Source organism: Anomaloglossus baeobatrachus, chromosome 7 (genome assembly GCF_048569485.1).
Source record: "Anomaloglossus baeobatrachus isolate aAnoBae1 chromosome 7, aAnoBae1.hap1, whole genome shotgun sequence".
In the NCBI taxonomy this organism is placed as follows: domain Eukaryota; kingdom Metazoa; phylum Chordata; class Amphibia; order Anura; family Aromobatidae; genus Anomaloglossus; species Anomaloglossus baeobatrachus.
This window is the reverse complement of record NC_134359.1, coordinates 267,323,319-267,337,245: the sequence shown is the minus strand read 5'-3', so window position 1 is coordinate 267,337,245 and position 13,927 is coordinate 267,323,319. Positions and strand designations below refer to the sequence as shown.

General features: G+C 52.4%; 1 protein-coding gene across 2 annotated transcripts in view; it reads left to right on the top strand.

Moving 5' to 3' along the window:
* The window catches only part of KDM8 (lysine demethylase 8), a 42,812-nt gene that overhangs the window by 17,346 nt on the left and 11,539 nt on the right, over window positions 1–13,927 (top strand). For both annotated transcript variants that reach the window (XM_075319210.1, XM_075319211.1), the window contains exon 6: window positions 7,690–7,737. In XM_075319210.1, the coding sequence (XP_075175325.1) occupies window positions 7,690–7,737 (48 nt within the window). The remainder of the gene's footprint in view (window positions 1–7,689; window positions 7,738–13,927) is intronic.

The following is a 13,927-nucleotide window of genomic DNA, read 5'->3' as shown; positions in this document are numbered from 1 at the left end:
AAGATGGTAGCAGCAATGGAGGCGGTCCCGTTCGCGCAGTTTCATCTGCGCCCTCTACAATGGGACATTCTACGCCAATGGGATGGGAAATCGACGTCCCTCGACAGGACTGTCTCCCTCTCTCAGACTGCCAAGGACTCTCTGCGTTGGTGGCTTCTCCCCACCTCATTGTCACAGGGAAAGTCGTTCCTTCCCCCGTCCTGGGCAGTGGTCACGACGGATGCGAGCCTATCAGGGTGGGGAGCGGTGTTTCTCCACCACAGGGCTCAGGGGACGTGGACTCAGGAAGAGTCCACTCTGCAGATCAATGTTCTGGAAATCAGAGCAATCTATCTTGCTCTGCGAGCCTTCCAACAATGGCTGGAAGGCAAGCAGATTCGGATTCAGTCGGACAATTCCACGGCGGTGGCGTACATCAACCACCAAGGGGGAACACGCAGTCGCCAAGCCTTTCAGGAAGTCCGGCGGATTTTGACGTGGGTTGAAAGCAGAGCGTCCACCATATCCGCAGTTCACATCCCAGGCGTGGAAAACTGGGAAGCAGACTTTCTCAGTCGCCAGGGCATGGACGCAGGAGAATGGTCCCTTCACCCGGACGTGTTTCAGCAGATCTGTTGCCGCTGGGGGACGCCGGACGTCGATCTGATGGCGTCACGGCACAACAACAAGGTCCCAGTTTTCATGGCACGGTCTCACGATCACCGAGCGCTGGCGGCAGACGCCTTGGTTCAGGATTGGTCGCAATTCCGACTCCCCTATGTGTTCCCACCTCTAGCATTGTTACCCAGAGTTCTCCGGAAAATCAGGTCCGACTGCCATCGAGCCATTCTCGTCGCTCCAGACTGGCCAAGAAGGTCGTGGTACCCGGATCTGTGGCATCTCACGGTAGGCCAACCGTGGGCACTACCAGACCGTCCAGATTTGCTGTCTCAAGGGCCGTTTTTCCATCTGAATTCTGCGGCCCTGAACCTGACTGTGTGGCCATTGAGTCCTGGATCCTAGCGGCCTCAGGTTTATCTCATGAAGTTGTTGCCACAATGAGACAGGCTAGAAAACCATCCTCAGCTAAGATCTATCACAGGACGTGGAAGATATTCTTAGCTTGGTGCTTGGCTCAAGGGTTTTCTCCCTGGCCATTTGCATTGCCAATTTTTCTTTCCTTCCTGCAGTCTGGGTTGGAAAAAGGTTTGTCGCTTAGCTCTCTTAAGGGTCAAGTCTCCGCGCTATCCGTATTCTTTCAGAAGCGCTTGGCACGGCTTTCTAAAGTACGCACGTTTCTCCAAGGAGTTTCTCATATCGTTCCTCCTTACAGACGGCCATTGGAACCCTGGGATCTGAGCAAGGTTCTCATTGCTCTCCAGAAGCCGCCTTTCGAGCCTTTGAAAGAGGTTTCCCTTTCTCGGCTTTCACAAAAAGTAGTTTTTCTTGTGGCGGTCACGTCTCTTCGAAGAGTGTCCGAGCTAGCGGCGTTATCTTGCAAATCTCCCTTCCTGGTGTTTCACCAAGACAAGGTAGTACTGCGTCCAATTCCAGAGTTTTCTCCCAAGGTGGTTTCTTCCTTTCATCTTAATCAGGATATCACTTTGCCATCTTTGTGTCCGCATCCAGTTCACCAATTTGAAAAGGGTTTACATCTGTTGGACCTGGTGAGAGCACTCAGGATTTACATTTCTCGCACGGCGTCTCTACGCCGTTCTGATGCGCTCTTTGTCCTAGTCGCTGGTCAGCATAAGGGATCGCAAGCTTCCAAATCCACCCTGGCGCGGTGGATCAAGGAACCAATTCTTCACACATACCGTTCTGCTGGGCTTCCGATTCCATCTGGACTGAAGGCCCATTCTACCAGAGCCGTGGGTGCGTCCTGGGCATTGCGGCATCAGGCTACGGCTCAGCAAGTGTGCCAGGCGGCTACCTGGTCGAGTCTGCACACGTTTACCAAACACTATCAAGTGCATACCTACGCTTCGGCAGATGCCAGCCTAGGTAGACAGGTCCTTCAGGCGGCGGTGGCCCACCTGTAGGAAAGGGCTGTCTGACAGCCCGTTCATGTGGTATCTTTTTACCCACCCAGGGACTGCTTTTGGACGTCCCACTGTCTGGGTCTCCCAATTAGGAGCGAAAAAGAAGAAGGGAATTTTGTTTACTTACCGTAAATTCCTTTTCTTCTAGCTCCAATTGGGAGACCCAGCACCCGCCCTATTTGTTCTTAGGGTTTCGTTTTTCGGGTGCACATGTTGTTCATGTTGTTTCTTAAGTTCTCCGATCTTGTTATCGGATTGAATTTGTTTTTGAAACTGTTATTGGCTTTCCTCCTTCTTGCTTTGGTACTAAAACTGAGGAATCCGTACTCCTACGGGAGGGTGTATAGCCAGAAGGGGAGGGGCCTTACACTTTTAAGTGTAGTTCTTTGTGCGGCCTCCAGAGGCAGTAGCTATACACCCACTGTCTGGGTCTCCCAATTGGAGCTAGAAGAAAAGGAATTTACAGTAAGTAAACAAAATTCCCTTCTTTTCGCGGCCTGTACCTCTTGTGGGGCTATGTTGGCTGCGGGATCCACCTACCCTCACTATGAGCAATGCTCGACTCCTGCCTCGCTTGCTCAGCCGGAGCCTCGGGCACTGGTGGGCCCCTCGGCTCTTGTAGACCTGCCTGCTCCCCCTGAGCAGGCTGCAGGGACAGAGTCACCGGTGTTGGCCTCTTTTGCTGAGAAACTCTCTGTCACTTTCCTAATCCATTGCACTGTCTATGGACAAATGGTCTTCTAAACTCCTTGAGGCATTGCAGTCCAGACCGGACCTTCCACAGGCCCCAGCCCCTGTTAGATCGTCTCCTCCAGGCCCCTCTCGGCAGCGCGCTCCCAGGTTGGCCCCTAGGTCTCAGGCGGAGGACTCCTGCCCGGACCGCAGTCCCAGACTGGCTAAGCGGCCTCGCTGGGACTCTTCCCCGGCCTCCTCACGCTGCTCGGGATCCCAGCTTGAGGACTCTCAGGATGACGAGGCGGACGTGGGAGCTCAGGGCTCTGACCCTGACTTCGCCCTTAACCTTGATACACCTGAGGGGGACGCCTTAGTAAATGATCTTATCTCGTCCATCAACCAGGTGTTGGATCTCTCACCTCCGCCTCCTCCTGTAGAGGAGTCGGCGTCTCAGCAGGAGAAACACCAGTTTCGGTTCCCCAAACGTACGCGCAATACGTTTTTTGATCACTCTAACTTCAGGGACGCTGTCCAGAAGCCCAGAGCGGTCCCGGACAAGCGCTTTGCTAAACGTCACACTGACACGCGTTATCCCTTTCCATCTGAAGTCGTTAAGGGTTGGGCTCACTGTCCCAAGGTGGATCCTCCAGTCTCCAGATTGGCTGCTAGGTCCGTTGTGTCTGTTGCCGATGGCTCATCCCTGAAGGATGCCACTGACAGACAGATAGAGCTCTTGGTGAAGTCCATCTATGAGGCCACGGGCGCGTCTTTCGCCCCGGCCTTTGCAGCCGTGTGGGCTCTCCAAGCAATCTCGGCTTGTCTGACTGAGATTAATGCTGTCACACGGAATTCTGCTCCGCATGTTTCGTCTTTGACCTCTCAGGCGTCAGCCTTTTCGTCCTACGCCATGAACGCCGTCCTGGACTCCACTAGCCGTACGGCGGTAGCCTCTGCTAACTCCGTGGCAGTCCGCAGGGCCATGTGGCTGCGCGAATGGAAAGCAGACTATGCTTCCAAGAGGTTCTTAACCGGTTTGCCCTTTTCTGGCGACCGTTTGTTTGGCGAACGATTGGATGAGATTATTAAGGAATCCAAGGGAAAGGACTCCTCCTTACCCCAGTCCAAACCTAAGAGACCTCAGCAGAGAAAAATCCAATCGAGGTTTCGGTCCTTTCGTCCCTCCGCCAAGCCCCAATCCTCTTCGTCCAACAGGCCGGAGAAAGGCCAGAGGAACTCCTATGCGTGGCGGTCCAAGTCACGCCCCCAAAAGGCCGCAGGACGCACTGCCTCCAAGACGGCCTCCTCATGACTCTCGGCCTCCCCTAGCCGCATCCTTGGTCGGTGGCAGGCTCTCCCGCTTTGGCGACGCCTGGTGGCCACATGTTCAAGACCGATGGGTGAGAGACATTCTGTCTCATGGTTACAGGATAGAGTTCAGCTCTCGTCCTGCGGCTCGTTTCTTCAGAACCTCTCCGCCCCCCGCTCAGGCCGACGCACTTTTTCAGGCAGTAGCCGCTCTAAAGATGGAAGGAGTTGTGATCCCCGTTCCCCTTCAGGAACGTGGTCGCGGATTTTACTCCAACTTGTTCGTGGTGCCAAAAAAGGACGGGTCATTCCGTCCCGTTCTGGACCTCAAGCTACTCAACAGACATGTGAGAACCAGACGGTTTCGGATGGAATCTCTCTGCTCGGTCATCGCCTCGATGTCACAAGGAGACTTCCTAGCATCGATCGACATCAAGGATGCTTATCTCCATGTACCGATCGCACCCGAACATCAACGTTTCCTGCGTTTCGCCATCGTGGACGAACACCTTCAGTTCGTGGCATTGCCTTTCGGCCTGGCGACACCAAAGTCATGGCATCCGTCGTGGCGGTCCTGCACTCTCAAGGCCACTCGGTGATCCCCTACTTGGACGATCTCCTAGTCAGGGCCTCTTCTCGGGTGGCGTGTCAACAAAGTCTAACCGTCGCTCTGGCGACTCTCCAGCAGTTCGGGTGGATCATCAACTTCCCGAAATCCAAGTTGACACCGACCCAATCACTGACTTACCTAGGGATGGAGTTTCATACCCAGCAAGAGTTAGTCAAGCTACCGCGGGACAAACAGCTTTCTCTGCAGGCGGGGGTGCAATCACTTCTTCGGAGTCAGTCACATCCCTTAAGGCGCCTCATGCACTTCCTGGGGAAGATGGTGGCAGCTATAGAGGCAGTCCCGTTCGCGCAATTCCATCTACGGCCACTCCAATGGGACATTCTCCGCAAATGGGACAAGAGTGCGGCTTCCCTCGACAAGAACGTCTCTCTTTCCCTTGCAACCAAAACATCACTTCAGTGGTGGCTCCTACCCACTTCTCTGTCGCGGGGAAAATCCTTCCTACCCCCAACCTGGGCTGTGGTCACCACGGACGCGAGCCTGTCAGGTTGGGGAGCGGTTTTTCTCCACCACAGGGCTCAAGGAACCTGGACTCCAATAGAATCGTCCCTTCAGATCAATATCCTGGAGATAAGGGCAGTATATCTAGCCCTATTGGCTTTCCATCGGTGGCTGGAGGGCAGGCAGATCCGTATCCAGTCGGACAACGCCACTGCCGTCGCCTACATCAACCACCAAGGCGGCACTCGCAGTCGTCAAGCCTTCCAGGAAGTTCGACGGATTCTGCAGTGGGTGGAAGCCACAGGCTCCACCATCTCCGCAGTTCACATCCCGGGCGTAGAAAACTGGGAAGCAGATTTTCTCAGTCGTCAGGGCATGGACGCGGGGGAATGGTCTCTGCACCCAGACGTGTTTCGAGAGATCTGTCGCCGCTGGGGCACGCCGGACGTCGATCTCATGGCGTCACGGCACAACAACAAGGTCCCGGCCTTCATGGCACGGTCTCAGGATCACAGAGCTCTGGCGGCGGACGCGTTAGTCCAGGATTGGTCGCAGTTTCGACTGCCTTATGTGTTTCCCCCTCTGGCGATGCTGCCCAGAGTACTACGCAAGATCAGGTCAGACTGCCGTCGCGCCATTCTCGTCGCTCCAGACTGGCCGAGGCGGTCGTGGTATCCGAATCTGTGGCATCTCACGGTGGGTCAACCGTGGGCGCTTCCAGACCGCCCAGACTTGCTGTCACAAGGCCCGTTTTTCCATCTGAATTCTGTGGCTCTCAACCTGACTGTGTGGCCATTGAGTCCTGGCTCCTAGCGTCTTCAGGGTTATCTCAGGATGTCATTGCCACCATGAGACAAGCCAGGAAGCCAACGTCCGCCAAGATGTATTACAGGTCTTGGCAAATCTTCCTATCCTGCTGCGCTAATAATGGTTTTCCTCCATGGCCGTTTGCCTTACCCACTTTTCTTTCATTCCTTCAATCTGGAATGGACAAGGGTTTGTCCCTCGGCTCTCTCAAGGGCCAAGTATCGGCGCTCTCCGTGTTTTTTCAAAAGCGTCTAGCCAGGCTTCCGCAGGTCCGCACGTTCCTGCAGGGAGTTTGCCACATAGTCCCACCTTACAAGCATCCGCTGGAACCCTGGGATCTTAACAGGGTTCTGACTGCTCTTCAAAAACCACCTTTTGAGCCGCTGCGGGATGTCTCTCTCTCACGTCTTTCGCAGAAGGTGGCCTTCCTAGTGGCAGTCACATCACTTCGGAGAGTGTCTGAGCTCGCAGCGCTGTCATGCAAAGCCCCCTTCCTGGTTTTTCACCAGGATAAGGTGGTTCTGCGTCCTGTCCCGGAATTTCTCCCTAAGGTTGTATCCCCTTTTCATCTCAATCAGGATATCTCCTTGCCTTCCTTTTGCCCTCATCCAATTCACCAGTGTGAAAAGGATTTGCTCTCTTTGGATCTGGTGAGAGCACTCCGACTCTACGTGTCTCGCACGGCGCCCCTGCGCCGTTCAGATGCGCTCTTTGTCCTTGTCGCTGGCCAGCGTAAGGGCTCTCAGGTTTCCAAGTCAACCTTGGCTTGGTGGATCAAGGAACCGATTCTCGAGGCCTACCCTTCTTCCGGGCTTCCGATCCCTTCAGGGCTGAAAGCCCATTCTACCAGAGCCGTGGGTGCGTCCTGGGCATTGCGGCACCGGGCTACGGCTCAGCAGGTGTGTCAGGCAGCTACCTGGTCTAGTCTGCACACTTTCACGAAACACTATCAGGTGCATACCTATGCTTCGGCAGACGCCAGTTTAGGTAGGCGAGTCCTTCAGCGGTTGCCCACCTGTAAGAGGAGGGTCGTTTTCGGCTCTTTTTATCGAGGTATTCTTTTACCCACCCAGGGACTGCTTTTGGACGTCCCAATTGTCTGGGTCTCCCAATGGAGCGACAAAGAAAAAGGGAATTTTGTTTACTTACCGTAAATTCCTTTTCTTCTAGCTCCTATTGGGAGACCCAGCACCCGCCCCTGTTCCCTTCGGGCTGGTTGTTCTTTTGTGTACACATGTTGTTGATGTTGAATTGTTCTTTTGGTTCATGGTTTCAGTTCTCCGAACATCCTTCGGATTGAATTTACCCTAGGCCAATTTATAAGTTTTCTCCTTCCTGCTTTTGCACCAAAACTGATGAGCCCGTGATCCACGGGAGGGTGTATAGCAGAGGGGAGGGGTTACACTTTTTAAAGTGTAATACTTTGTGTGGCCTCCAGAGGCAGAAGCTATACACCCGATTGTCTGGGTCTCCCAATTGTCTGGGTCTCCCAATAGGAGCTAGAAGAAAAGGAATTTACGGTAAGTAAACAAAATTCCCTTTTTTTCTGTACATTGATCTCGTACAGTGGAAAGTGTTATTCAGAGCTACATCCCTATTTGCCTTCGTATTGTTTTGTTGACAAAAAAAATTAAGAAAGGGAGTCAAAAATAACACATGCGCAAAAAACGCCCAGGCATGAGGGGGTTAAGCTTTATTTCCGTGAAAAACCCTCCAAGACAAACCCTGGACCAAATGCAATAATGGCTGAGTAACGGGTCTGTTCCGTGTTGTAATTGCCCCCTCTAATTCATTGCTGTCTGCTCGCAGAGGCCGGCCCGCAGGGGATACCTCGCCCAGCATCAACTGTTTGAACAGGTAATTGGATTTAATTGTATTTAATGTCGTAATATGGGAAATGTCCCAAGTCCCCGCAGACCGGAGCACGTGACGGCTGCGAATCTGCTGCACATAATGGGCAGGGGGGGGCAATTACTGCTCCATAGTTTAAATGGGTGAAAAATATGTCTTCTACGTAAACCAGCAACACCCCGTCTACAGCCCAGTTCCATAAATAATGCAGAGCTGCAATACCACTCACAACCTGCAGGACCGGGGTGGCACTGTTGTATTAACAGAAACACAGCCATGTTTTTCTAATAGTAGACAACCCTTTATTCCCTTGTATAATGTTCCGTAGAAGATGGTAGATTTGGGGTTAAAAGTAACAAATGTTTCTTAATTTTGTGAAAGGACGGAAACTATTTACTGTCCATTATCAGACCCCGTCTCCTGGTGTCGGGCTCTACACAACCACATTCATTCTGCTCAGCTAGAGAGCATCCGGCCCCTCTCTGTGTCAGTGACATGTATGAAGGGCTGAATCCTGGCCAGATACAGTACTGTACTTAAAGGGAATCTATCACCAGGTTTTTACCACCTAATCTGAGAGCAGCATAACGTAGGGGCAGAGATCCTGATTCCAGCGATGTGTCACTTACTGGGCTGCTTAGCTGCAAAACTATTGCACTATATTACAAATTAATTAATTTTTCTGTATTAAATGAATGTGTACTATAAATAAGATTTTACTATAAGGGCCATGTGGCTCACACTGCCATTGGTTTTTAGAAATTCAATCACTGTTTAATCAGCAGTAGATTATCATTACAGGACTACTTGGCGTGCTGCAGGTAGTCCAGCGTATTCATGAGCTCTGCATAACAGCTAGATCTGCAGCAGATAAAACATTGCTTTTATCAAAATGACAGAAAACAGCTCAGTAAGTGACACATCGCTGGAATCAGGGTCTCTGTCTGTATGTTATGCTGCTCTTAAATGGGGGAGCAAAAACCTGGTGACAGACTCCCTTTAACCAAGCTAAACATCAGCGGTGGTTGGTCTCCTAAGCAATGACCTATAACGAAAAGAAATATGCTAATGTCTCAAGAATGGCTGCACATTTTAACAAATAGTAAATTGTAAAACTGCTTCTTTTTAAAAGCACTATGTGTTCAAATGGGAATGAAGGGAATTTTGTTTACTTACCGTAAATTCCTTTTCTTCTAGCTCCAATTGGGAGACCCAGACAATTGGGTGTATAGCTACTGCCTCCGGAGGCCACACAAAGTATTACACTTAAAAGTGTAAGGCCCCTCCCCTTCTGGCTATACACCCCCCCGTGGGATCACGGGCTCCTCAGTTTTAGTGCAAAAGCCAAGAAGGAGGAAAGCCAATAACTGTTTTAAATACAAATTCAACCCGAGAAACAGCCTCGGAGAACTGAACTGTTCAACATGAACAACATGTGCACCCGAAAAAACAAACTTCCTTAAGAAAACAGGGCGGGTGCTGGGTCTCCCAATTGGAGCTAGAAGAAAAGGAATTTACGGTAAGTAAACAAAATTCCCTTCTTCTTTGTCGCTCCTAATTGGGAGACCCAGACAATTGGGACGTCCAAAAGCAGTCCCTGGGTGGGTAAAAGAATACCTCGTGATAGGGCCGTCAAACAGCTCTTTCCTACAGGTGAGCCACCGCCGCCTGAAGGACTTGTCTACCTAGGCCGGCATCCGCCGAAGCGTAGGTATGCACCTGATAATGCTTGGTAAAAGTGTGCAGACTCGACCAGGTAGCCGCCTGGCACACCTGCTGAGCCGTAGCCTGGTGCCGTAATGCCCAGGACGCACCCACGGCTCTGGTAGAATGGGCCTTCAGCCCTGATGGAATCGGAAGCCCAGCCGAACGGTAGGTGTGAAGAATTGGTTCCTTGATCCACCGCGCCAGGGTGGATTTGGAAGCTTGCGACCCTTTACGCTGACCAGCGACAAGGACAAAGAGTGCATCCGAGTGGCGCAGAGACGCCGTGCGGGAAATGTAGATCCTGAGTGCTCTCACTAGATCCAATAAATGCAAACCCTTTTCAAATTGGTGATTTGGATGCGGACACAAAGACGGTAAAGTGATATCTTGATTGAGATGAAAGGAAGATACCACCTTGGGAAGAAATTCTGGAATTGGACGCAGAACTACCTTGTCCTGGTGAAACACCAGGAATGGAGATCTGCATGATAACGCCGCCAGCTCGGACACTCTCCGAAGAGACGTGACCGCCACTAGAAAGGCCACTTTCTGTGAAAGACGAGAAAGGGAAATCTCCTTCATAGGCTCGAAAGGCGGCTTCTGGAGAGCAATTAGAACCTTGTTCAGGTCCCAGGGCTCCAACGGCCGCTTGTAAGGGGGGACGATATGACAAACCCCTTGCAGAAACGTGCGTACCTGAGGGAGTCGCGCCAGGCGTTTCTGAAAAAATACGGATAGCGCGGAGACTTGACCTTTAAGGGAGCCAAGCGACAAACCTTTTTCCAACCCAGACTGCAGGAAGGAAAGAAAAGTAGGCAATGCAAAAGGCCAGGGAGAAACTCCCTGAGCAGAGCACCAAGATAGGAATATCCTCCACGTCCTGTGGTAGATCTTGGCGGAGGATGGCTTCCTAGCCTGTCTCATGGTGGCAACCACTTCATGAGATAAACCTGAGGCCGCTAGGATCCAGGACTCAATGGCCACACAGTCAGGTTCAGGGCCGCAGAATTCAGATGGAAAAACGGCCCTTGAGACAGCAAGTCTGGACGGTCTGGTAGTGCCCACGGATGGCCTACCGTGAGGTGCCACAGATCCGGGTACCACGACCTCCTTGGCCAGTCTGGAGCGACGAGAATGGCGCGGCGGCAGTCGGACCTGATTTTGCGGAGCACTCTGGGCAACAATGCCAGAGGTGGGAACACATACGGTAGCCGGAACTGCGACCAATCTTGAACTAAGGCATCTGCCGCCAGAGCTCGGTGATCGTGAGACCGTGCCATGAAAACCGGGACTTTGTTGTTGTGCCGTGACGCCATCAGGTCGACGTCCGGCATCCCCCAGCGGCGACAGATCTCCTGAAACACGTCCGGGTGAAGGGACCATTCCCCTGCGTCCATGCCCTGGCGACTGAGAAAGTCTGCTTCCCAGTTTTCTACGCCTGGGATGTGGACTGCGGATATGGTGGATGCCGTGTCTTCCACCCACGTCAGAATCCGCCGGACTTCCTGGAAGGCTTGCCGACTGCGTGTTCCCCCTTGGTGGTTGATGTATGCCACCGCTGTGGAGTTGTCCGACTGAATTCGGATCTGCTTGCCTTCCAGCCACTGTTGGAAGGCTTGTAGGGCAAGATAGACTGCTCTGATTTCCAGAACATTGATCTGAAGGGTGGACTCTTTCCGAGTCCACGTACCTTGAGCCCTGTGGTGGAGAAACACTGCTCCCCACCCTGATAGACTCGCATCTGTCGTGACCACCGCCCAGGATGGGGGTAGGAACGACTTTCCTTTTGACAATGAGGTGGGAAGAAGCCACCACCGGAGAGATTCCTTGGCTGCCTGAGAGAGGGAGACCTCCCTGTCGAGGGACGTCGACTTCCCGTCCCATTGGCGGAGAATGTCCCATTGTAATGGACGCAGATGAAACTGCGCAAAAGGAACTGCTTCCATTGCTGCTACCATCTTCCCTAGGAAGTGCATGAGGCGCCTCAAGGGGTGCGACTGGCCCTGCAGGAGAGATTGCACCCCTGTCTGTAGCGAGCACTGTTTGTCCAGTGGAAGTTTCACTATCGCTGAGAGAGTATGAAACTCCATGCCAAGATATATTAGTGATTGGGTCGGGGTTAGATTTGACTTTGAAAAGTTGATGATCCACCCGAAACTCTGGAGAGTCTTCAGTGCCACGTTCAGGCTGTGTTGGCATGCCTCTTGAGAGGGTGCCTTGATAAGTAGATCGTCTAAATACGGGATCACAGAGTGACCTTGCGAGTGCAGGACTGCTACTACTGCTGCCATGACCTTGGTGAAGACCCGAGGGGCTGTCGCCAGCCCGAAAGGTAGAGCTACGAACTGCAGGTGTTCGCTTCCTATAACGAAGCGTAGAAAACGCTGATGCTCTGGTGCAATCGGCACGTGGAGATAAGCATCCTTGATGTCTATTGATGCTAGGAAATCTCCTTGAGACATTGAGGCGATAACGGAGCGGAGAGATTCCATCCGGAACCTCCTGGTTTTTACGTGTTTGTTGAGCAGCTTTAGATCCAGGACGGGACGGAACGACCCGTCTTTCTTTGGCACCACAAACAAATTGGAGTAAAAACCGTGGCCTTGTTCCTGAAGAGGAACGGACGTCACCACTCCTTCCGCCTTTAGAGCGGACACCGCTTGCAGCAGAGCATCGGCTCGGTCGGGCGGTGGAGAAGTTCTGAAGAAACGAGTTGGAGGACGAGAGCTGAACTCTATCCTGTACCCGTGAGACAGAATGTCTCATACCCAACGGTCTTTGACCTGTGACAGCCAAATGTCGCCAAAGCGGGAGAGCCTGCCACCGACCGAGGATGCGGAGAGAGGAGACTGAAAGTCATGAGGAAGCCGTCTTGGTAACAGTTCTTCCGGCTGGCTTTTTTGGGCGTGATTGAGTCCGCCAAGAATCTGAGCTCCTCTGATCCTTTTGAGTCCTTTTGGACGAGTAGAATTGGAACCTGCCTGAGCATCGAAAGGACCGAAAACCAGACTGTCCCCTCCTCTGTTGGGGTTTGTTTTGTCTGGGTTGCGGTAAGGCTGAATCCTTACCCTTGGAGTGTTTAATGATTTCATCCAAACGCTCACCAAACAATCGGTCACGAGAAAAAGGCAAACTGGTTAAGCATTTCTTGGAAGAAGAATCTGCCTTCCATTCTCTCAACCACAGGGCTCTGCGTAAAACCACGGAGTTGGCTGACGCCACCGCCGTACGGCTCGTAGAGTCTAGGACAGCATTAATCGCGTAAGACGCGAATGCAGACATTTGAGAGGTCAATGGTGCCACCTGCGGAGCAGATGTACGTGTGACCGTGTCGACCTGTGCAAGACCAGCTGAAATAGCTTGGAGTGCCCATACGGCTGCGAATGCTGGCGCCAACGACGCTCCAATAGCTTCATAGATGGATTTTAACCAGAGCTCCATCTGTCTGTCAGTGGCATCTTTAAGTGCCGCCCCATCTTCCACTGCAACTAGAGATCTGGCTGCAAGCCTGGAGATTGGAGGGTCCACCTTGGGACACTGTGTCCAGCCCTTGACCACGTCAGGGGGAAAAGGATAGCGCGTATCTTTAAGCCGTTTGGAGAAACGCTTATCTGGATAAGTGTGGTGTTTCTGGATTGCGTCTCTAAAGTCAGAGTGGTCCAGAAAAGTGCTTAATTTACGCTTGGGATACCTGAAATGGAATTTCTCCTGCTGTGAAGCTACCTCCTCCGCAGGAGGAGCTTGTGGAGAAATATCTAACATCTTATTGATGGACGCTATAAGATCATTCACTATGGCGTCACCATCCGGGGTATCTAGATTGAGAGCGGCCCCAGCATCAGACTCCTCATCAGTTACATCCGCCTCATCACACAGAGAGTCGTCCCGCTGGGACCCTGACCAGTGTGATGAAGTTGAGGGTCGCTCATAGCGAGCCCGCTTAGGTTGTCTGGGACTGTTGTCCGAGTCAGAGCCGTCACCCTGGGGTGCATGTGACACCCCCGGAGCTAGGAAGTGTTCCAGCTGAGGGGGACCAGGGGGCAATGTACCAACAGTGCCCATGGTCTGAGTTACTGGTCTAGACTGCAAAGTTTCAAGAATTTTAGACATAGTCATAGACAATCTGTCAGCAAAAGCTGCAAACTCCGTCCCTGTCACCTGGACAGCATTCACAGGTGGTTCTCCCTGGGTCACCTCCAGCAGAGGCCCCGGCTGAGCAATTGCCACAGGGGCCGAGCACTGCACACAATGGGGGTCAGTGGCACCTGCCGGTAGAGCAGCCCCACATGCGGTACAGGCAGCACATACAGTCCGTGCCTTGGCACTTTTGCTTTTTGCGGACGACATGCTGTTGTCTCCTTGAGAAATCTAAGGAGGGTATATAGCAGAAATCACCAGCGACCGTACAGTGTAAAGTATTGCCAGCACAAAATACAAAGTACACTATGGCACAAGTGGGGGAGAGCCCTTGAGGGCTGCTTACCGCCCG